Genomic DNA, 26,455 nt, shown 5'->3' with positions numbered 1-26,455 from the left:
CAACACCACGGACAGACCATTACAATGGGAAATGTGTGTAACAAAAGCACTGGTAGTAAACACAGTTAAGGCTGTGCTGTTTGCGTCCTGCTTACACTGAGAATAAAAGTACTATCAGAACGGCACAAAGGGACAAATGGTAGCAACGACCAAGCCTCATAACTGGTTCCACAACAGGAAAGGGGAGCACTGTACTGGAGTAATCAATTAACTAGATAAAATGTACCCAAACACATTATATGTACTGGCAAGAGCGTGGCTGGTTGACACCTAAGTAATATTAAACATTCAAGGTGAAGAGAATTTGGAGCATTGTGTTATAGATTCAATTTACACAATGTCAGCGATGTTGGGCATGTGCCAACTGCAGAACAGCGTTCAATTCACATAGCTCCTGCGCCGACTTGGATTTCTATGGTGCGAAACTTGTAAACCAAACAATCATGTGTGTCAAAATGGTGTTGAAATCAATATTGTATGCATTAATTCTACATATGTTCAGCTATTCAAATCTGAGAGACAAATAATACACATCTATTTTTAAAAGGTTTTATTGCAAAAAAATATGTACAGCTAGAACTGTAAAAAACAAGGCTTTCAGCGCAAGGTCCTGATATATAAAACATACAAAGATGTAACTACTGTTTGGTATAAACCTGGATGTACACACACCCCGCAACATATATGTATACAAGTGCCATGCGCTGTTTTTTACAGGACCAAGGATACAGGCCTTAGAAAGCGGGGCATATGAAATGTTGATAAATACATCTCAGTGGTGACATTTACATTTTCTCAAAACTGGTAGGCAACAGATATCAAACTTGTTTCAAGTCAACATTCATGATGAGTAACGGTATGCAATGTATAGATACAGTGTAACGTACTGTATTAAAGTTAAACATTTCATACCTGTCAATGCTGTTTACCACAAAGGTTGATATGTTGCAGACCAATTTACTCCAAATTAAAACGTAATATTATTTCTCACCTTATGCTTTGTTGCAAGTACTGTAACAACTAGATTTGACTAGAGAACAGGACCGAATGGGACAGGGCGTTAGATGCATTCCTCTGCACCCCCCCCCCCCCCCGTGTGTTTCAGTTGAATGGAGCTGCAGCACTTTGTTAATAAGTGGCACAAGTAATGACTGGATCAGAATCACCAGTCTGAATCCCCCTCATGCCCTCTCACTGCTCCCACTGCTGCAGCCAGGTCGTCCTCACTGCCCTTTAAACGGTCTCCTGGAAACAAAACAGAAACAAGCAAGCTGACGATTACAATTCTGCCAACCAGCACCCATTCTGGAGTGTAACAGGCCAACGGGGCAGTTTAAAACTACTGGTTACCACGCCCTCCTAAAACTCAATACATCATCGAGAGGAAGTAAGATCCTCCAAAAGGGTTGTTTCTACAGAGTAACCTCCTAAGATCATAAAAGTGGTGATTGACGGAATCCTGTCTCTTCTAGTAACAATCCCACAGTAATGTAAAAATAAAGCCTTGCGAGTTACACCGACTCGAGTGTACTGGGTGAACCACTGTTTTGTTTTCAGAGTTAGGTGGTCATTGCACAGCTTAGATGAAAACACATTTAGGAGGCTGACTGAACTGTGCCAGGTTGGACATCAATAACAGTGGTTGTGAGGCATGCATGTTCCCAATTCAGACAAATTAAACTCTACAGTGCTCTGACGTAAAGAGAAATACAATAAAAGCAGGATGTAGTTTAGTTTAAATTTGAATTGCCATTTAGTAATTGTGAACAACAGTGAACAGGTTCATAGGACAAAGCTGCTGCCACTCACGGATCAGTTCTGCGATGGCTCTCTGTGTCCTGTTCTCAAGCTTCTCCAGCTTCTTAGCCACATCTCTCTTCAAATCCCTGAGCAGCAAAAAAGGAAATGTTAGACACGCACCATACAGGGGAGGGAGGGTCCTGACACCAGATACTAATGCTTTACAGTACTGCTATTTTATTGGCTCTGAGAGACAGCAAAATAATAGTTAATTTCCTCCCAGACCCCTCAGTGCACAAGCACACACACACACTCCAGAGCACAGAAACACACTTAGAACGTTTTATACTTACCAGTCCGGCTTCCTGGGAGCAAGGTTAGCCAAGTCCTATGGTAGAGAATACAGGTTACAGGTTACCTACTACAATGGTAGCCTGAATGAATGGTGCTGCCATACTGAGCGACCCAATACAAAAAACTTGACTACAATGAAATGCTTTTTGTTTATTCAATCCCTTTCTTATCTCGGTATAGTTTTGCTCGTACACATGTATATTGTCCGCTTACGTCATTATATATCACACATTTGAAATTGTCTTTTGAGAGTTTCTGATGCACTGTGATTAACCGATTGTAATATAGTGCTGGGACAAATGTTTGAATATTTCTAATGAATTTTTTTTAAATGTATTTGGATACAAAAATCAGATGTTCGTATTCGCTACAAGTGACAAAAATACCTTGCGCTTACCACCTAACCAGAAGGTGCATGGCAGTTATATATATATATATATATATATATATATATAACACACACACACACACACACGATCAACAGCAGCTCGAGACCATTTCAAAGTTTCAGACAGCAAAAAGTAAACAAACCACATTATGCGTGCACATGCACAGTGATCTCTATGGAATGCCGTCTGGGTCAAAAATGTGCTGCTTTAGAGCGAGTCAGAATCTCATGGGACAGAATAAAGGCAAGCACACTTTTCTGAAATGCCTCGCTTAAAACAGTGCCCAACTTGTTGGAAATGCTGAGTCGTGATTTTTTACATAGATTTTATAGATTACATTTTTTTTATGTTGTGACTTTGTTATGTGGAATGTAATAAACAAGAACCAAAACGGTGAGTTTTTCCCCTCCTTCATTTTATAGCGCCATTTCCACGTTTGTTTTATTTCAAGCATTTAAAGTTAAATTTCAGTTTTTGTTTGCTTGTTCAGTTACAAAAGCACAAGTAAACCTCACGTTTTATGAAAGTGTGTCTATGGCCACTGTTTACTGCAATGAAACGGCAATGGCAAGGAATGAAAAAAAGAAAAATAGAAATAAAATACGGTATCTTTATGTACTGTTCATTTTGGGAATAAACAAAACAACATTTAACTTGAACTGCTACTTGACATCCTTTGTTTTACAGTTTATTCACTGGTAAAGTAAAGCCTACACAACGTATTCTTTAATCCTGGGACATTTCTCTACTTTAACGTCTTGCTGTAAAATAAAGGCGCACACACAGAGGCCACGCCCACCTGCCCCTGTCTCTGCCTGCGTTCTGAGCAACATAACTTATTACATATTACTTTGTTGAAAACGAACAACATTTAAATTATGAGCTAATATGCGAACAGGAAAATCCTGTGTTTGTCCCAGCACTATTATAATATGGGTTAACAGGTTCATGCTCTGACCAGGCGCCATAAAAAACGGTTTGATGCTATCACACTTCAGATGACTTGTATTGAACTAAAGAGGTGGGTGACATACTTCAAAATATAAAAACACAGTTTTTTATGACGACGACATATATAGCACAATATTAACATTTTTAATTAGAAATCAAGACACAGATGGTTAGACACCTTAAACAACTATGAATGCCATGGAATTCTACTATACTATATATATATATATATATATATATATATATATATATATATATATATATATATATATATATATATATAGACACACACAGAGTGTACAAAACATTAGGAACACCTTCCTAATATTGAGTTGCACCCCCTTTTTGCCCTCAGAACAGCCTCAATTCGTCTGGGCATTGACTCTACAAGGTGTCGAAAGCATTCCACAGGGATGCTGGCCGATGTTGACTCCAATGCTTCCCACAGTTGTGTCAAGTTGGCTGGTAGTGGATCTCTACTCCGAATAGCTCATTCCATCTCATCCCACAGATGCTCAATTAGATTGAGACCTGGTGACTGGGCAGGCCACTGCAGTAAGCTGAATTCACTGTCATGTTCATGGAACCATTCCTGGGCAATCCTAGCCTTGTGGCATGGGGCATTATCCTGCTGAAAAAATCCATTAGCAGATGGATACACTGCTGCCATGAAGGGATGCACCTGACTGGCAATGATGTTCAGATATCCTGTGGCACTCAAAACGTTGATACACTTTTATCAAGGGGCCCAATGTGTGCCATGAAAACACACCCCACCCCATCACACCACCACCACCAGCCTGCAATGTTGACCTGGGTATGACAGATGCATGTACTCATGTGGTTTTCTCCATACCCTAGTCCTCTCATCAGCGTGAAACAGCAGGAACCAGGATTCATCAGACCAGGCAATGTTTTTCCAATCCTCCAGTGTCCAGTGTTTTTGTTCCTTAGGCCACTGCAATCGCAGTTTCTTATGTTTTGCTGAAAGAGTGGAACTCTGTTAGGTCGTTGGCTGCCATACCCCATTCATGTCAAGGTACGATGAGTTGTGCATTCTTTTATGGGTCTTTTGGCACCAATGTTGTACTCGACTGTCAGCTGACTAACTGTAGCCCGTCTGTTGCTCTGCACAATTCGTGTCAGCCTCCTTTGGCCTCGTTCATCAATGAGCTGTTTTCGACCACTGGCCTGCCATTGGCTGAATGTCCTTTGGGTGGTGAACCATCCTTGACACAAACGGGAAACTGTTGAAAAATCCAGAAGCGTTGCAGTTCTTGACACACTCAAACCTGCGCGCCTGGCACCTACCACCATGCCCCATTCAAAGGCACTTAAATCTTTTGTATTACCCGTTTACCCTCTGAATGGCACACATACACAATCCATGTCTCAGTTGGGTCAAGGCTTAAAAATCCTTCTTTAACCTACCTCCCCTTCATCTACACTGATTGAAGTGGATTTAACAGGTTACATCAATAAGGGATCACAGCTTTCACCTGGATTCATCTCAGTCTATTTCATGGAAAGAGCAGGTGTTCCTAATGTTTTGTACACTCAATGTGTAATATATATATATATATATATATATATATATATATATATATATACACACACACACACACACACACACACACCTTTTTTGGATTTGTATCATCATTCCACAAACACAATTCACACTTGCAACACCACAAACATTGTGTAATACACAACAGACCCTCAAAAGTAAGTGTTTTTCAAACTAACACTTTTTCCTGCTCCACCCTAGTCAGGACAGCCTGTTACAGGTGTGCACTGCAGACAGTGGCACCTACCACTTCCTCGATCACTGGCTCCGGATTGGCTGCTTCCAGTTGGTCCCTCACCTTCTCCTCCACTGGAAAACAAGCACAACGGTTCCTTTAGGATGGTGGTCAATTAGCAAACTAGCGAGCAAGCTGCACTTTTACAGCTTCCTTGCATCTCTCCTCTAACCAACTTATTTATCTGCACAGGATGACAATTGCAGAAACTTCAACTGCCTCATTCTTTGGTTGATGCTGCTCAGTGATTTTGTGACTACAAATATTGAGAGTAAAATTGTTACGTAAGAAATGAGCAGTGATTGTAAAAGGTGGGTGAAGTATAAATGGAGTATGTAAGCTACCAGTTTCTGAAATACAGCCAGAGTTAAAAAAAAAAAAAAAGTTACGTAGAGTTTATACTATGATGTGCAAACAAGTTTTCAAGTCCTCAAAAAGTCTCTTCAAGTATAAGGGAATATCAGCTGTGTTATTCTCTCTCAAAACAATCTTCTGTAACTATTAGACACTCAACAGAGCTAAATTTAGAAATGCTACAAGAAAGGTAATAAGTTCAATGAAACATTTCAAAAGTCTTTCTCAATATTGAAAGGGATGATATGGATTCCACCCCCAACTGATAAAGTGTGAATGATCCCTTCATGGTCTCATTAACAGGAATGTGTGAGTGCAGATTTTGCACCTATTATACTCTAACCTTGCAGCTGTGTGAATGGTGCTAGTTACAGCAGTTCACAAAGGCAAAGAACATGGAACATTAAGGGAAGAACATCTCAAAAGAATCTGGAATTCTGACAAGACATTCCTCCTGTTGGTTTGGAATGGGGGGCGACGCTGCACCCACCTGAGGCCGGCTTTGCTTTGGGCACCTGTCTCTCCCGGAGCTCTTCATCCTCGGGGGTGTAGTTCCGCAGCTTCAGCTCCCTGAAAAACAGAGATTGTTTGTACAGGACAGCCAGTGCACTATTGCTACGAGACCAGAGTCTTTCCAGTCCAGCTCTTTGTTCTAACCATGCCTTTAAATCAATAAACCGGAGGCCAGGTACTATAGTGCTTCATCATTTAATCATATCAAACGAACCTGGGGTGGAATGACCCTGCGAAATCAGTTACCACTGCAATATCTGGCTAAGAAAATTGTCGCTTTGGAATTGAGAATGCATGGTCTTTTGCAGGGGTATATGCCTGCTGCAAGGACTTATTATGTTGTAATGCCCCTAGATGGAATCTGCATGACTGAAAAAGACACAACACAGTGCACCCATACACCATGTTAGGGAGCTGGAAGCCAGAACAGATTCAAGTCTACACGCAGAAACCTAGCTGAAAACAAATGTTAGCTCATCGTTTCCTGCATTTACCCTTTCTGCCAAGTCTGCCAGCATAGTTATCACTCTTTAAACAAACCAGGCGCTTGATATAAACACAGCACATCTGGAATGTGTTGCCACCTCACTGTGTACAAAACAGCTGTGTGCCAGAGTGGCTCGGTGGTTAGAGTACTGGGCTGTTGTGTGGAAGTCAGTGGGTTTGAGAAGCTCAGTGGTTAAAGTGCTGGGTTACAGTATGCGCCTATAGACAGTATAGTTATAATGATGTAACCAAGAGGTACTCAGTAACGGCTTTTTCACAGCTGTATTTGTTAAATACATTCCACCACCAGAAGGCAGCAGCACACAGACAACAAGAAAAAACAGACAATAAAGGATACCCATCAATCATAATGAGGATGAATTACACATTACACTGCAGGCGCTGCCTAGATTATACACCTAAAGACATCCTTACTAATGGACACAATTCTTTCTGAACACTTCTGGCAGTTCAATCAGTAGGTGAAACTTTGTGGGGAGGACACCACACTATCATTATTACTAAGTTTACTAACAAGCACATGCTTGTTCCGAGCTGAATTTGAAAGCTTTTGTGAATAATCGGTATACTTTTTCAAAATAAATGCTGCTCAATTCTTATTTTAGTTTTATTACTATGCATAATGCATGTTACAAGCTATAGTAAAACAACTTCTGTGAACAGTTTACATATTTTTATTTTTGAACCACTTTTGCCTCTATGTTTTGAATAATATTTGAAGAACATAAAATGGTCAATTATTGTCCAATATTCGATGAGGAAGTTAAATGCTGATCTCACCTTTATAAGCAACTCAACTATCCATTCGAGATGAATTCCTTCAAAACAAACAATTGAAACATTTATCACAGAACGTGTGGGTTGGTTCACTTTGGCACCTGAATGGGCATTCCTTATCCAGGAGGAGTCATGATAGACATGGGTGGTATGTGTTTATCAAGATGATTTCACTACTGTCAGCTCAGGTAACAAGCATACTGTATACTGTAGCTGAAGAGCATCTGAACAGTGCGAGTTAAGGTGCCCTCTTCCTATCTTTCCTCCACAGCCTGGATTAAGTTGACCAGGACGGGTGCCTAAACAAACACGACAAGCCTATCTTGGTTTATTAAAGTCAATTGTTTATATTGCAGGAGCTCAGTGACGCAGCAAGCAGGGAGGGAGGGAGATAGATTTGAGGTGATTAAAAAAATTATTAAAAATGACAAAACTTTAAACAATCATATTTCAAAAGGATGAAACACAGAAAAACGCTGGCCTTTTTCAATGCCTCGCTCGGTTGAGGTTTTGCACGTCAGAATATAGAACTGTAATAATTACCTTTTTTTTTTTTTAATTAAAAGAATTGTGTTTACCCTTTCTTTTTTTAAGTTATCACCTTTCCCAGCTATGTACGTGTTTATTGTAAAATGCAAATCAGTCTAACAAAAACATAATCCCCTTTTTTAAATCTGTGTTGATTCCAGAGCTTCACAAGAGTCTGAAGAGAACATTTTTACCCTCTTCTAGTTGTTTTAGCAGGAGCAGACAATAACGGAAGGAGAAGATTGTGTTGGCTAAAACTGTCTGTAGTTAATTTAAAAAAAAACTTGACAGCGTGCCCAGTATTAACCCTCATGTGTGTCATATGATAACTCTGATTTATTTATATTACTTATCCTACAATAGTTTCAAATTAATTGGGCACCAAGAGTGATGCAACATAACAAGTAAAACTACGGATGAATGCTGTAAACAGACACAAAGGAACTGTACATTCTACTTCTACAAGTAACAATGAACTTGACTGTGGGACATTGTAGCTTTAACACTGAAACACGTCCCAACGGGAGAGGGTGACCTTCCTGGACACCCACACTGTGTTCTGTCACAGGACATCAAACACCAGGCATAGTGCCAGGTCTAGTATCAGTCAATAACAAAAAAATGAAAACAATGATGTACTTGGAATTAAGATGGCTCTATTCAAAAAGCTTTAGGGCTGTTGAAAGAGTGATTTGTCAAAGTCTGTGTTTATGAAAAAAAATAATAATTTGAACTGTTGTTTAGTAATGTTAATGAAACTGCAGTTTGTAACAGTTCAGGAATATCAAACGATTTTATTCATGAAAACAGACTGACTTTTTTTTAAATAACATTTGTGCTTAAGCTTAAACACATAAAACATCACTCATCTAAAATTTATTTTGACACGGACTGATAACTAATTCAGTTTATTCTTCTGAACTGGTGGGAAACTGCTTGGCTCTGTGCGTGATGGGGCTGAAGATATCAAAGAAAATGAGAGAGACAAGCAGGATGTCAATCACACCTAACGCCTACCTTATCTGGCTGTACTCTATTTGTAATAAAGGCGGCATTAGGTACATTTTCTTTCCTGTTGTTTACCTGGTATGCTACTCCAACAGGCGAGTGATTTCTAATACAGCCAGCACTCGGATATCCGTTACCCAGACACACGTGTGTCACGTTTTACCACCCTTGTATTAAGAATCAATCAATCCCCATTATATATAATGCACTTACCCGTCACACGCGATTTCTGACTGTTCAAGTTTTCTGATACACAGCCCATTTCTTCAGTGTTACAATGTACATGTTATTGGTCACAGCTGTTTTTTTTTTTTTTTTTTTTTTTTATGTGATCTTTAGTTGCTTATTTTCCATTTGCAACTAATGTCAGTTCCAGTGAACTGACATTAGGGCTTTATCAAGCACTATATTCAGCAATTTTAAATACTGACTTTGGCTACTGTTTTAATGAAGGAAATTGTGTTTTAATCTTAAATTGAATTGCCTTTTATGTTTTACGCAGTTCTGTGCATGGGTAAAATCTTGATTTAATTTTGCTGTTGGGTCGTGAATGGGGAATTTTACATACTGCTGCAATATGTACTGGATTTAAAAGTATGTACTGTATTACAGTACACGTGTCCAGTCGTTTCTTTTGGCAAGTGATATTTTCAGAATCATACTGTTCCAAATTAAAATACTTCTGTTGAAAATATAGTACTGTACCAACAAAACCAACTACAGTACATCTAAATGGAAGCCTACATATTTTGAAACACAGTCCTTAAGCTATGTATTTTTGACATTATCTTTTTTGCGTTCCTTGAAAAAACAGACAAGGGTTGGAACGGACCAAAATGAAATAATCAGATATGTGTCACAGTCAAAATTTTATAGGGCTGGATATGTGAAAAAAAAATGTAGTTAAAAAAAAAAAAAAAAAAAAAAAAAAAAAAACTGAAAATGGGGAGCCCTAGAAATGTAAATGTTAGTTTGTTAATTTTTTTGCAAAGCCTCTGTTTTTGCAATTATTAAAACAATGTAGAGACTGTAAATACATACAGTACAGTGCAAACCAACAATATTGAGTCGCATCTCCCCATTTTGACTGACCGAGTTTCTCTGACAGACAGCAGCTCACCTGTGCTTCACCTCCTCAATCTCTTCTGGAGAACGCTTACTCTCAGGCTCACCATCCTCCGGTTCTCTGTTCTGTAAAACAACAAGGAATAGCTTTTCAATAAACCTGGGTACACTGGAAAACCAGTTTAACATAGCTTGAAAGATCACTTGTCTTCAAAACAAATGTATTTGACTGAAATCTTTTTAACCTGCAGCAGTGGTTATAGAATTCTGGACTGCACAAAAGCTTCACTAGGCTACCACACACACAAACATGCACTTCGACTGACTTCCTGACATTCATAAGACTGTGGCTAGCGGAGTGTACCTTGTTCTAATCTCACTGTTCAAGGGCCTGAGAAGATCATCCACTCCCAGGCAGTGTCACCAGAATCATTATTAAAAAACAGAGAGCAGCCAGAGTCTCAAACACACCATCCATCTCTCTATAACACCAATAATTCAAAACGAAATGTATAGTCAGAAACAGATTTGATATGTTTTTAAGGTTCTTTAACCCTTTAAAAGGACAGGGATTGTGTTAACATGGTTATAATGACTTGGGCTTCTAGGACCTCGACAGTGCAACGTCAGAAAGGCATTTAGTGTCTAAAGGGCGGAGACAGTTTACAGCCTGGCTAGCGTATTGTGCTAGAATAAATGAGGATACTAATGTGAAAAGTACATGACGCAAAAATTCAAGTACTGCAGGGCAAGGAAATGGGGAAAAAAGGATTCCATTACTAAGGAGTGGAGAAGAGTTTGTTTTAGAGGATGAACAAAATGATCATTTGTTAGTTGATTGTTTTGAAAAAAAACAATTGTAATTATAATTTTAATGAACATTTTAAAAAGTTACATTCAGAGGTTATTAATGATGATAAAGAAATGACACATATTATTAATAATTATTTCACAATAACTAAATTGAAAGAAGCAATTGAAAAGGACATTTCTTGTCCAGGAGAAGATAATATTTGGTATATGTTTTTTTAAGATGAATTCCAGAGGAATGTCTAGGGGTTACTTTAGATTTTTATAACAGAATATGAAAAGAGGGGAATCTAGGTTCTTCCAGTATAATTAATTAATTAATATATATATAATATATATATATATATATATATATATATATATATATATATATATATATATATATATATATATATATATATCATATGAGCTTAACATGCAGTCTACAGCACTCAGTATTCCCAGGTGGTCTCCCATCCAAGTACTAACCAAGCCCAACATTGTTTTGCTTAAGCATTGCATGGCAAGTTCGATTTGAAGAGCTTTTTGCCGTCAGAGATGTTGCCCAGGGGTCACTACAAGGAAGTAGCTCTTCTTGACCCCCTCTTCCAAGTAAAGAAGCAGTTATAGTGGATATTTTGGAAGCGGGGGAAAGAGACAGCGAGTGTTGAATCTTACAGACCGATTGCCTTAACTACTACTGTATGTAAGACTATGGAGAGGATGATTTGTGTAAGGTTGGTACACTTTATTGAGAGGAGAGGTATGTTACCCAAATTTTAGAGTGGTTTTCAAACATATATAAGCACTTTAAATCAGATCATTAGGATTAGTACAGAGGTGGAGGAGGCCTTGAGTAATAGGGAAATGGTGGGAGCAGTGTTTATTGATATTGAAAAGGCATATGATATGGTGGGGAGAGATGGACTTCTAAGTTAAATAAATTGGGGATTAGGGAAAATATGTTACGGTGGATAAGAGATTTCTTAGACGATGTCTTTGAGTGAGAGTGGAAATTAAAATGTCTAAAACCTACAAAAAGTATAATAAGCCCTCTATTTAATATCAAGATAGATGATTTAGCGGATGAAATATTAAAAAGTAAATGTAAGGCAGGTTTGTTTTTCAGATGACAGGGTATTCTGGATAAAAAGCAATAGGATGAAAGTGATACAGAGAATTACGAAGAGCATTAGACAAAACAGCAAATTGGTCAGATGAGTGGGAGGTTAAGATTTAGACAGAGAAGTCTAGGAGGCTGTGTGGTCCAGTGGTTAAAGAAACAGGCTTGTAACCAGGAGGTACAACAGGCAAGTCACTTAACCTCCTTGTGCTCAGTCTTTCGGGTGAGACGTTGTTGTAAGTGACTCAGCAACTGATGCACAGTTCGCACACCCTAGTCTTGTATCTTGTAAAGCGCTTTGTGATGGTGGTCCACTATGAAAGGCGCTATATAAAATAAAGATTATTATTATTATTATAAACACGATACTCAAGAAAAAGGAATGTGAAAAAGATGACGGTTAAATTGGGAATGAAGGAGTTGAAAGAAGTTGAGGATTTTAAATATCTGGGTGTATAGTTTGATAGGAAAATGAGATGGAATAAACAAATACAGAATATTGAAAATAAATGCAAGCAATGTATGAATCGTTTGAGAGCTATTGAGAAGAGTTTACAGCAGCCCGGCAGAGACAAAAGCAGAAACAAATCACAGGAACTTGTTTAGAGGCAATTAAAAAAGGGAAAACTGTAAATATGATGAAATTATATTAGAACATTTATTCTGTCATGTGTTTTAATATATATGTTTTTACAACATTTATAAATATTAAGTAGTGAGTGGATATAAGCAAATACTATTTCATGAACTAAATGTTATTGTATTGTAAGACGACATTGGTTTTATGTTGGGAAATATCTTGCCTGCATAAGTACTCAACCCCCACACATTAATATTTGGTTGAGCCACCTTTTGCTGCAATAACAGCTTTAAGTCTTTTGGGGTAAGTATATACCAGCTTTGCACACAGTGTCAGAGTGATTTTGGCCCATTCTTCTTGGCAGATTTGCTCCAGGTTGTTCAGGTTGGTTGGACGACGCTTGTGGACCGCAATTTTCAAATAGTGCCACAGATTCTCAATGGCATTGAGATCAGGACTTTGACTGGGCCACTGTAGGACATTCACCTTTTTGTTCTTGAGCCACTCCAATGTTGCTTTGGCCTTGTGCTTGGGATCACTGTCCTGCTGAAAGGTGAATTTCCTCCCAAGCTTCAGTTTTTTAGCAGACTGAAGCAGATTCTCTTGCAGTATTTTCCTGTATTTTGCTCCATCCATTCTTCCTTCAATTGTAAAAAGATGCCCAGTCCCTGCTGATGAGAAGCATCCCCACAGCATGATGCTGCCACCACCATACTTCACTGTAGGGATGGTGTGTCTTGAGGCATTGACAGTGTTAGGTTTGCGCCACACATAGCGCTTTGAGTTTTGGCCAAAAAGCTCTATCTTGGTCTCAACTGACCACAAAACCTTTTCCCACATCACAGCTGGGTCACTCTCACGCTTTCTGGCAAACTCCAGACGTGCTTTCAGATGGTACTTTTTGAGTAACGGTTTCTTTCTTGCCACCCTCCCATACAGGCCAGTGTTATGCAGAGCTCTTGATAAGGTTGACTGGTGCACCATTACTACACTCCCAGCCACTGAATTCTCTACCTCGTTCAACGTGATTGTTGGCCTCTCTGTGGCATCTCTCACAAGTCGTCTTCTTGTTTGAGCGCTGAGTTTTGAGGGACGGCCTTTTCTTGGCAGTGCCTGGGTGGTATGATGCAGCTTCCACTTCCTGATTATTGATCCAACTGTGCTCAATGGGATATCCAAACACTTGGATATTATTTTGTACCCTTTCCCTAATCTATGCATTTGTATTACTTTATCTCTAACTTATGTAGAATGCTCTTTGGTCTTAATTTTCGTTCAGATTCACAGCCTTACCAATGATCCTTCAACAGTGGGGTTTTTATGCAGAAAATGTGACAGCAACTTTAATGGTTCACAGGTGAAGGCCAATGGTAAGGTAATTGTGTCCTCGTTAGGGCAATTCATTTCATCGGTGCAAACTGGGAGCTTCCACAGCACAGGGGTTGAATACTTATGCAAGCAAGATATTTCAGTTTTTTATTTTTCTTAAAAATATTTCCCAACATAAAACCAATGTCACCTTACAATAATTGTTTTAAAATAAAATATCGAACAGAACGAAATTTCAATGTACCATTTGTAATTCAGTAATATGAGAGAATTGGTCAGGGGTCTGAATACTTTTGCAAGGCACTGTGTATAGAGTGTTATTTTTCTTTTCAGTATTTTTTATTATGTATTCTGCATAGAGATACATGTATATAAAAGCATGTTATTCTATGACATGAGGGACTTTACAATACATCCTGAAAGTTTTGAATATATTGTTGTTTGGGCAGATTACAAGTGATTGCAATGACATAACACACATTTATTCTCTTTATAAGCAACAGTGGGCACTACTCTGATTTTTTTTTTCTTTTCTCAAAATAAATATTTTAATAAATATATTTATAATAAAATACGTTATTCATTCCATTATTATCAGTAATAAGGGAAAAAAAAAAAGTACCTGCTGCATTTAGTTCATGAAATAGTATTTGCTTATATCCACTCACTACTTGATATTTATAAATGTTGTAAAAACATATATATTAAAACACATGACAGAATAAATGTTCTAATATAATTACATCATATTTACAGTTTTCCCTTTTTTAATTGCCTCTAAACAAGTTCCTGTGATTTGTTTCTGCTTTTGTCTCTGCTGGGCTGCTGTAAACTCTTCTCAATAGCTCTCTAACGATTCATACATTGCTTGCATTTATTTTCAATATTCTGTATTTGTTTATTCCATCTCATTTTCCTATCAAACTATACACCCAGATATTTAAAATCCTCAACCTCTTTCAACTCCTTCATTCCCAATTTAACCGTCATCTTTTTCACATTCCTTTTTCTTGAGTATCGTGTTTATAATAATAATAATCTTTATTTTTATATAGCGCCTTTCATAGTGGACCACCATAAGTGCTTTACAAGATACAAGACTAGGGTATGTGAACTATGCATCAGCTGCAGAGTCACTTGCAACAACGTCTCACCCGAAAGACGGAGCACGTGGAGGTTAAGTGACTTGCCTGTTGTACCTCCTGGTTACAAGCCTGATTATTTATACAGAAAAGCTTTTCTGCCATCTGGCTTGCCTGCTCCAGCTATCAATATTAAACCCAAAAATGTCTAACTTTAACTTATAACCGAAACTCAAATATTAACAGAATCTTAAACCCACTTCATTTTGTAAACTATAGTTTCTTGTAAAGTGTACGTTTCTCCAATAGGTGCTGCTGCTGTGTATGGAGCAGGTACATTATGGCAAAGCAGTGGAGAGGGGGCACCTACAGCAGTTCTAGTGCTTCGGTAAAATATGTACTGACTACCTAGTGTACAAGACAGTGTAAGAGAAGTGCTATGGTAGGAATATGTTTGAAACATACAACATATACACCAACACCACTAATTTTGAAAACTGAGTGTGTGTACGTTTGTCCATGTCCACAGCATTCCATTTCTTCTTTCTCCATCTTGACAGCAAAGTGGTGTATAGCGTAAGCTGTATTGAAGAAAATGTCTGGAAATCCCTCTGATGTTTGGGATTTTTTTGTTAAGTGCCCAGACGGCCAAAAAAAAAAAAATTTGAATGCAAATTGTGCAAGCGACTCCTGATGTATCATCAAGGCACAATCAATCTCTGGGGTCACTTGACTTCGGTAATGTGTTCTGAAACATCGAAGGCCAAAAATGTACTCTTCGTTGCAGCCCTACTTAATATCATGCGTGAACATGGCAATTAAAGTACTCAACTCCATAATTGTTATTTTCTAAACATCAGTTTATGATGTGTACAAAATAACAATTCAACTAGAAGAGTGGTTGCCAAAAACACCAATGTGTGCAGTTGCAAATGAGTCTGCTCATAGATCTGTTAATAGTCAGCAGGTGGGTTTTTGGTATGTTTTCGTAATAAAAATGTCTAACTGCGCCTGTTTTGTTCGTCCACATTACAAAGGCGCACGCATATTTTCAACCCAGCAAGCCATTCAAGGTGAAAGCCAGTCGGGCTTTCATAGGAACAAACAAAAATCCAAACAAGCAAGTCTACATCAGAATGGTTGAAGAACAAGAACCTGCTTGAAACCAGGCTTTTCATGATTATCTATGCTTTTAACTGTATAAACTTGTCCATAAACACTTAATATTTCATTATATGATACGTGTACTTATATAAGCTGATAATCATAACTGAACTGCATTCAAACATTTAATTTTTAAATTAAAATGTAAATCTTGTCAATTTCAATGAAATGGTCACCCAAAGCAAGGGGATTTCAGTCTGAAGTTTAAGTGTATTAAGTTTAAGTGTTAAAGTCTGAAATGTGTATAACACAATGTTAGAACACTGGCCAAAGTATAAAAGTGTCTTTGTTAGATGTTCTCTGAGTTAACTAGCATGTTACCTAATTAGCCTTTTGTCACCAATTATTGTTAACAGTTGAGGGTCCATATTAGTACTATAGGTAGCATAGGCACAAGTTTGTCATTCCTGAATGTAAGGGAGCAGAAAATGGCAAAATACGCTCAGTTAAGCAAAGAATATGACAGTCTGTAATTACTTTAAGAAATGAAGGTCAATCTTTAACACAAATCACAAGAATTTTGCAAGTGTCTGTAACTGCTGTGGCCAAGACCAAACGATTTGAAGAAACTGGCACTCATGAGGACCGAACAAGGTCAGGCAGGCCCAGGGCGACTTCAGAATCAGAGAACAAGTTCATTCAAGTCACAAGTCTGCGAAACTGGCGAATAACTACACCCGAAATACAAGCTCAACTAAATGCTACTAGAAGTACAGATGTTTCAACATCAACTGTTCAGAGGAGAATACGTGAAGCTGGCCTAACTGGAAGATTTGCTGCAAAGAAACCATTGTTAAGAGTGCAGAATTAGAGGAAGGGACTTGCCTGGGCCAAAAAACACAGAAACTGGACATTTGAGGAGTGGAAGTCGATCTTATGGACCGATGAGTCAAACTTTGAAATATTTAGGACCAACCGCCGAGTATTTGTAAGATGCAGTGAGGGTGAGCGCATGAGTTCTGCATGTGTGGTTCCCACTGTCAAGCATGGAGGAGGCAGTGTCATGGTCTGGGGTTGCTTTGCTGGTGACAGAGTTGGTGATCTTTACCAAGTCCATGGCAAGCTCAACCAGCATGGCTATCATAGCATACTTCAGAGGCCTGCCATTCCATCAGGATTACAGCTAGGTGGGCAATCCTTCATTCTTCAGCAAGACAATGACCCGAAACACACCTCAAAGTTGTGCAAGAACTATCTGGCGAAGAAGAAAAGTGAAGGACAACTCAATCTAATGGCCTGGCCTGCCCAGTCTTCAGACCTCAATCCCACAGAACTTGTATGGGACGAACTGGACAGAAGAGTCAAAGCAAAGCTACCCACAAGTGCCATTTTCAAGTATTTACAGAAATGTATACGACGTAAAACATTGTCAATTATGAAAAAAAAACCTAGTTTCCAGCAAGTGTACTCAAACTTTTGACTGGTACTGTGTATACTAACATATACCGTTCGCATGACAACGAGACAGGATTCTAAGTACCATTTGTTGCCTTCATCTAAACCGTGTTTTCATATTTTTCTGCATTCCAATACCAGTATCACAGTGTCTTTTAAGCAGAAATTCTTGAAAAACTGTACATCTGTACGTATATGGTTGTTTTTTTTTGCCCAGCAGCTTTCACACAGACTGTGTGACATAGTACATTTTGTGCATTACTACTGCTTCGGTCACTGTAGTACTCGTAGTTAAAAGTAGATGGCTGAGAAAATGCAGGTGAGCAATCTTCTTCATGAGAATCCCCTGAAGATGCTAACAGGTTAGCAAAAAAACTTCTGACTGACAACTGACTTGCTGTCAGTGTACACTCTGCACTAGGTAATCATTTTTATGCTTAACAAAATCTGTAAGGGCATCCCTGTTAAACTAGTGCAGCAAATAACAAAAACACAACATTGAAATAGGCGACTGCAAAAATGAAATGAGAATTAAAAGTAGGATCGGGGATTAACAATTCACATAATTTGTCAACTCTGTTTGAAATAAAATTAAAAGGGACCATAATTAGGCTCAGGCAAGACATGAAAGTAAAAGCAAAGACTGTTTTGCAATTAACAGCTTTCTTCTGTGTTTAATTATGAAACGGAAGCAGCTAAATTTATCACCTGATTAAAAACAAAACCTGAAAATTTCAAGCCCTACTTGTGTGTGTGTGTGTGTGCGTGTGTCCTTTCTAAAATACTTGTTTTATTTCTTAGCAATATGGGGCATAACACATTATTTTAAAATAAAATGCAGTTCATTGTGGGATACTATCAGATTAATTTCCAATGTTAGGAACTGTAACTGAACTATTCTAACAGCATTAGTGTGTGTACCATTACGCATGACTAAACATGAAACGGTACTCAGTGTGGACCCTAAAGTTTGAGCTGGATTAATTAAAAAAGTTTTTGAATGCAGTTCGAGTTATGTAATGTGGACAAGACCTAAAAGTAAATATACTTAATATTGCTGGCAAAGCCAAATATGAGGCTTTTTGCTGTCACCTACAGGACTGGAATGTACCATAATCAATGCTGTTATATTGTAGAACAGATTTTTTTTTTTTTTTTTTTTTTTTAAAGCAAGCAAGTATACCAAACACATGATATGTCACGGGTGTCGGGGTCCAAAATAAATCTGCTATGGCAGCAACATAGTGAGAGACCCATAGAAAAACAAATAGGTTAATACCAAATACTGTACAACCACACCCTCGTTTTGTTGGGGACGTCAGGGTCCAGCATAAATCCTCTACGCAACCTGTTTTTCCTCATTTTTCATATAAATAGCAGCATACAGTTTTCATTCGTACAACGGAAGGCAATTGCTTTGAAGTCAGAGGTTAATTTAACACTTAGACGGTTCCTAGTCAACTTCAGTCTCCAATTAATATTGTGAATCTGCCTCTCCTTTCGCAAATGCACAAACCCGCTGCATTGAAAAAAAAACAATACGCAACAACATAGGAGGCTTGTTGCTAGGGAGCTGACGTCGCTGCCTTGTGGCTTTTGCTAGTGCACAGCTGCAACACGGGAACACCTCGTTGGCTAAAATAAAAACCGCTTCAGCAAGCAGATACTTAATTTGCTTTGTGTTATTGTGCAACACACGTGTATATGATAACAGTACGATATTAATGCTTTGTTTTTAATTGTTTTCTATACTGTTGTACAGATTAAAACAAACAGTAATTCTAAGTGCCTATATATGTTGCAGCTAAGGCATACGCAGTTAGACAGTAAAAATGGGGAGCCAACTCCAGGACCACGATATAGCCGAACTCTCAGTATAGCGAAGGGAGCTATAATGAGGGTTGGATGTTTTTCACGGTCATTGCTGCAGTGTAATAGACTACCACGAATATGCATGTCTGCGTCCTTTTCCATTCTGTGCGTCCAGTGAACGCAAGACAAAATATTTTTCCATCCAATGGATTTATTTTGTGTCTGGAATGCAAAATTTTGCGTTAACACGACCTCTGTATATCACTGTTTATATTATTATTATTATTATTATTATTATAAAAAAATATATATTAGTAGTCTAGAGAGATCCTAGGCATTGCTCTCAGTTTCATATTAGCTCTGTTACCAGGTGAAGTCAGGAAACAATCGTCACAGAGAACAAACAAGATGCTGATAAAAGCCCAATGTATTAACACAAATGTGTTTTAAAAAAGTAAACATTAAGAAATAGACTACATGCTTGATTAACGCATGTTAAAAAAATAATATTCCAAAATGTGTTAATCGCAGAAGTTAACTGCAATTAATTGACAGCCCTAATATACACATGCAAACATAAGCTACACATACTACAGAAATGCTAACTCATTTTTCCATGTAAAACAGTGTAAAGACAAAAAAGCCAATGTTGCAGATTCCAGATAAAAAAATAAATAAAAAAAAAAAAATTGTTTGTATGACTATTGCTGATAGCGTTTGGAGAAATATGACTTGTTTAACATTAGTTCCAGTAATACATGGAAGGTTCCTAATTAATTCTACTGTATTCAGAGATTCTTGGTTTTACTTAGAATACTGGTAGAATAATTAGCTTGACAGAAAACATTGTGGAAATGTTAATGCAGTAACTGAACATGTCACCAATCACAAGTACTATGACTTCCCAGTGTTATGTCCATATGGCCAGTCTTCAGGGAGAATTTGTCACTTTAACAAAGTTTTTGCCATTGAATTTCAATTCTTTTGCAGAACGCATCGTGGAAAAATCAAACAACCACATCTGCCACGTAATGTAGTGATGAAAACACAACCTGAAACACTAAATAGCACAGAAGAAAGAGCACCAAGTATGTAATTTTAAAAGACAGATTTATTGAAGCCAAATCAAAAGTGAAAAATGTTAATCCCTTCCCCTGAGGCTGGAGAGGTGGGGACAGCAAACGACTGTACCTGAGGCTGGAGAGCTGGGGACAAATTAGGGACAGTAGTGCTGAGGGTAGTTATTCTTCATGTTGTATGGCTTTGTCCACTCTCTCTAGAAAGATCATGCAAGAAACCTGCAGGTTTTTAGGCAGTCTGATGCGTTGTGGGCATTGTGTATCATTACACTGAAACCATTGCTCATCTTTTCACACCCAGGCAACATAGTGAACATGGATGATGGTGTTCCCTTTGTGGAAGACAACTGCCAGTTTAAAATGTTTTCATATTAATTACAACTCTGCCATGTTTGAAATTCAAAAGTTCTGTATTAATTGCAATATCATAGCATTTTAACAAACTAATAAACAATATTGGGGATAATTAATTCTGTGTTTGAATTTAAAAATTGCGCTATATAAATCTGGTGATAAGTACAATATGCTATAATACAACAAATATAATACAGATATTGATATACAAATATAATTAATATACACAAATAGCACATGTACACAATGTCTAGAAGTGCAATATCATATTTTAATAAACAACATGGGGGATAATTAATTCCGTGTTTGAATTGTAAAATGGCACTATATAAATCTGGTGATTCAGAGCAGTATGTTTATCTTCTCAGCACAAGTGACATTCCAAATAATTAATTTTTGGTAGTAATAAACGTATAAAATGCATTCATGTCTTTACAAAATAATTTTCATTTAGGAATATTCTTTTTAAAAACTGTAAACAGGAGCATATTATCAATTAGCCTATGTCTTGTTGACAACCAACATTTTTGTTATTGTTAAACTTCGCTAAATATGGATTTCAGTATGCACCACTGAAAGAAATCTACTGTATCTGTGTCATTGCTTGCACCTGTTATACTGGCTACATGCTAGAGGTTGCGACCCCACCATTTTAATTTAATCTTAAATTGTATAATAAGTAACACTATACACAGGGTCCCTTTCACTTTTCACGTTTTATTGTTTAAAAGCACAAAGTTAACAGATTTAATAACAACAGCAACCTAAATTTATGGAACAGTATCACTGAACTCCCGACCATACCATAACAAAAGTGAGAGGGGGAAAAAAAACAAATCTTTATTTAATTATATAATATATATATATATAGCTTTCCCAGTGTTGCAGGCACAAACATTATCACCATTATTACCAATTTTAATCCAAACAGAAACACAGACGTGACCTGTGTGTGGTGAACTATACAGACTATGTCTCCCTATTCAGTGCAATGGTCGCAAGTCACCGTGCCTAGCAACGACGTCAGGCAGCAGTGACGTCAGACCGTTATCATGGGGTTCAGCTTCTGTAAAACTAGAAGCCCCCAAAAATATTAATACATCTACACCCCCAAGACTATGTGTATGTCAAGCGTGGTTCCTTAATTTGCGATACTTTGAGATACAGGTGTATAAAAAAGCGCGAAAAAAAAAGAAGTTTTTTTGCACCACTCCATCTTAAAAGTATTCAGCCAAATGCTACCCCGTTCACAGGGTTTGTTGAGCCTTCCAATCCAACCACACAAGTATTTTCATGTATATTGGTGGGGTTTTACCCCCCTTTTGAGCTGGTTGTAAAATCGATTTTAAACAGTACCTTCGTTAAAACCGTAACTAATTAGAAAAGTTGTGTTTTAAAAGTACAATGATTATTTGTATGTTAAAAGCCTAAAATATTAAAATAAAAAGAAAGGAAACCCTATCCGCCACTCAGCACACACTGAACCCGATACCTGCAGAACAATAGCTCCATGATAGCTCTCCCTGACAATGGGGCTCGACAGCCTCTCCTAATGTGATGTCACAGGAAAGCCAATCATCACCTTAATCAGGCACTCCCAGGCTTTAGCATAAACCTGTTCACCCCCAGCAGGGAGACACTCAAACACTTAGTGCTGCTGTCTGTGTGCAGAACAAGGCAGGTGCCAGCCAGATCATACACTATGGGCTCTATTCGCAACGCTGGATCTTTTTGGCAACATTCAATCCCTTTGTTTGTACGCTTTTTGTTTGTTTGTTTTTTCTCTGTTTTTATGAATAAAAATCAAGTTTCTGAAACTATTCTGGACTATTGGCAGTTTCGAGAACAGATTGAAATGTATTTGATTTGTAAAAAAACAGACTTTGAAAAAAAAAGTGTACATGTAATTGAGTTTGATTTCCAAAGGTTCTGCTTAAATGCAAAACAAATAAACTGCTGTGGTGACAACTCCCTATTTTCACTGGTAGGCCAGTCAATTATTCTATTAGGTGGCCATTCCGTAAAACGTTGTATGCGAGAAAGGTGACGATAAATACAGTGAAACACAGCCCAGGACCGACAGAGGTGTAGCATCTGTAGACAGTCTCTCAGTCACCCTCCTGTAACCTACAGTGAGCCGGGGGGGTAGCGGGCATGCCTGGTTGTGACTGGAGCTGGGTGCTGCCACTGCTGCTGTCTGTGTGAAAAACCTGCGCTAAGCTTCCCAGCTCTGCACGTCGCTCACTAGAAAACAAATCTACACCGATTAAAGTGCCGCTGGACAATCATCCACAACTAAATAATCCCAGAAGGCACCTCTCACTAAAATTAGCACAGTCTGGACCCATAAGCTCAGCTGAAGCCAGTTCCTACACATGAGTTCCGTGTGTCCCGCAGTTGACTGTACATCTAAACGGGAGTGTTATTTCGTTGTTGGGTGGTGAATTTAAAAGTTCAGAGTGTTTAACATTTTACTTGGCTTTCTAGAAATTCAAGGAGGTGACACAAATACAAATATTTACTGTATAAGTTTCATAGCACCTCACCCTAGTTTTGTTAATGCTGTATGATAATAGATTTCCTGTTATGCATAACCACTGGTTGTATGCTTAGGGTTTTACAATTTTTTTCATATAGTTCCTCACCTGTGTGTTTCAGATACAGGTAGTAATAAATAGCCCTGCATACATGCGACAATAACGATGCATTTTTACATTTTAAACTGCATTTAACAAAAATGTACACTATTTACAATGACGCTACAATCCCAGAAAGGATGCATTTAAAGAAACACTTCTGCTAACCACATCACTTTTCGAATTATGTTTTCTCCTCGTGACTGCTGTAAACACTATTTATCATCCTCTCTATTGAATGGGTTATGGCACTCCTCTGATACCATGCAAAAACATCATTCAGTACATGAGAAGTTGTTGGCCTTACACTGGCAGGTGCTTCTGGTGCAAGCCAGTTGATGTTTTGTCTCCTGCAACTCCTTGTTATGAGTAAAGCATTGAACTCGGATCCTGTGTCTCAGAGTATTATTTTGAATAATTACACTTCGCACACATTGTATGAGTATGGTGAAGTATGGGTCGCTCCACTAGTGGGATGTATCAGCAATGGATTGCTGGATAAAAACAGGGTCTTTGAATGGGAAAGTGAGTGAAAATGAAGCAAGTGGCAGTGGAGTACAGAGGCAGCTAGTCAACCGAGGCAAGTAAGACATGGCCTCACAGTCACATTTTACTACTACTAATAATAATAATATGAACTTACACTTGTCAGATGACCCTGGAGATTGGTTGTGCCTCCATGATACATCAACACTCACTTGCACAGTTTGCATTCAACTTGTTTTTGGTCATCTGGGCATTTAACTAAAAAATCCCAGACAGCAGAGGTTTCAAGACATTTCATTCAATACAGCTTTTTTTTAAGCTAAACAATGCTTTGCTGCCAAGACAACGAATGAAGAAATTAAAGTTTTACCTCTGGATAACAGATAACATAATAATAATATACCCTGCTTCCACACAGGGCAGCGGCACCATGTAGAGTGTGCTACGTTGTGATTTGGTAGTGGATAGAACCACTTGTGGAAGTAAATATGCATTATACAAATCAAAATCAAATTTTACATGCAAGTGTCATTTAATGTGTTATTTATACATTTCACACATTGTCACACGATTTCTGTTAACAGAGAAAAAAAAACAGTGGTGAATGGCAGCTGTTTTAAACCTTGGAAGGATCATCAATCTGCAAATTCATGGCTAGAAAACGAATCTTCAAACCTATCACATGCCTAATTACATGTACATAAACAATTTGTATTTTAATTAAATTATAAAAAACATGAATATTGTTCTTTAGAATGTATTTTTAAACTACATGTGAATGTTTTATTCAATTTATATGGATTACCTGTAAAATAGGATTTTCAATCACATATAAACTAGTAGTTATGGTGACGTCACCAGTAAATTATGCAAATTACTACTAAAAGTTCAAACTTTCCTTCGGTAATATGTTCCAAAACTTTGACGGTCAAAATGTAACCTTCGTTACAGCCCTAATAATAAAAGTACCTTTTAAAATTGCAACAATAAATTTGACATTTTAATCTTAAACTTACCAAAGGTTTCAAACAATACAGACGTCCCAATCGTGTGTACTGACTCAGCAGTGTCTTCAGAATATCTTACAGTTCTACAAAAATCTATGCCACACTACTCACTCCCAGAGCGGAGTATTTTGTTCACTGTTGATAGGTATTCTGTCTATCTAGTGTGAAATACTGAACAGCAATAAACAATGTTTTAATGGTAAAATTTAGCAATTTGAGTTGAAGTCAAAATTTGGCAAATTACATTTGAAATACACAAACTCAAATGTGAAATACATACACAAATATTGGAGCAAATGCATAATATTGGTCCAACTATGAACATCTTGAAAACCATGTGTGATATACAAGGTAAGACAAAAAGCTTTCAAATTTTCATAGCTGTATAATTTGCATGGTTTAGTTAATCAGAATTCTGCAATGGGTTGACATTACAGAATGTTTGAAAAAACATACAATTATTTATGAACAAAGGACATTTTCTCTGACACCCTGCCAGATCTTGATCTATAAATCACATATATTTGGTAACAGAAAAAAAAAAAAACAACTTACACTTCTACATTTTTCAGCCGTTTAAACTCAAAGGGTCCAAAAACAGCTCAAAAACCTTTGATCGCTGATAATGACTAATGTCACATGATCACACTTCAGCAAAAACACAAATCGTGTTCAATGCACTGTTACCACTATTGTGTTAACTCGATGTGTAAAACTAGATATTGTCTTTTGTCTTACCACCACCCGACATTTTTAAATATTAACTTCAGGTAATTTACATGAAAAATGTAAGTTGTAGTTGTTTTATTTTACCATATTGCCAATGATGTACCCACCCTAGAAGTATGTAATGGGAGTCAATCTGCCTCAAAAACACTTCAAATGATCTCAGTTTTTTTCAAAATGTAAAGCATTTTTTAACACCGATGAAAGACTATTAAGAACTGTGAAAACGTGGCGGTATTTTTGAATCTAGCGCTTGTTTGCTGTTATGCTGCGGAACTAGAGGTAGGCCTAAGCGCCCGGCTCGCTTCTTTTCAGAACTCGGGATATAAAACCACATCACCAGTAACACAGTTATTATAATAATGGCAAAGTGCTGACCTGCAGCTGCTTATTCCGGAGAGCTTTCAGTCTTTCTTTTCTCTTTAAGGCTTCCTCTTGCAGGGACCCCTTACCCTGCTCCATCTTCCCACAGCACACGGCAGATCAGACAGGCGATAGTGAGAGCATCGATAGAAGAGAGAATGGAGCGCCGAGGCCGTCGATCAAGGTAGGCGTCCCATTTGAAAAACTTAGCATATACCAGATTTTCAAAACTATTTGCTGCATAATGTTAATTACTCAAATATTTTCAAATAGCAAATAAATACCCTTTTTATACCTAAATTAAGTACCTGCAGTTGAGTTCATTTTTTTTTTTTGTAAATATAACAGGTATTTTTTTTCTCCTTTTGAAAAAAAAAAACGATTAATTAATTTACATGTTGAAGTAAAAAGGTTTTAAAACCAGCTTGTGTGTGTACTGCTGCATAACAGTATTTACCGTGTAAAAAGTGTACATTATTTAGTTCAGTACATTTTTATTTTTTTATTTGAAAAACCCCATAATTTTAAAAACACCAATAAAC

General features: G+C 37.7%; 1 protein-coding gene across 1 annotated transcript; it reads right to left on the bottom strand.

The window, feature by feature from the left end:
- Positions 1–535: 535 nt before the first annotated feature.
- Positions 536–26,057, bottom strand: LOC121312971 (coiled-coil domain-containing protein 12-like). Its single transcript, XM_041245014.1, has 7 exons — positions 25,929–26,057; positions 10,044–10,114; positions 6,081–6,160; positions 5,249–5,310; positions 2,094–2,128; positions 1,810–1,886; positions 536–1,245 (listed from the first exon to the last, which is right to left on the bottom strand). The coding sequence occupies exons 1-7, from the start codon at positions 26,010–26,012 to the stop codon at positions 1,163–1,165; spliced, it is 492 nt and encodes a 163-aa protein (XP_041100948.1). The 5' UTR covers positions 26,013–26,057; the 3' UTR covers positions 536–1,162.
- Between the last annotated feature and the right edge of the window lie 398 nt (positions 26,058–26,455).

The sequence above is a fragment of the Polyodon spathula genome, chromosome 3, assembly GCF_017654505.1.
Source record: "Polyodon spathula isolate WHYD16114869_AA chromosome 3, ASM1765450v1, whole genome shotgun sequence".
Lineage (NCBI taxonomy): Eukaryota > Metazoa > Chordata > Actinopteri > Acipenseriformes > Polyodontidae > Polyodon > Polyodon spathula.
This window is presented reverse-complemented; position numbering and strand designations above follow the sequence as displayed.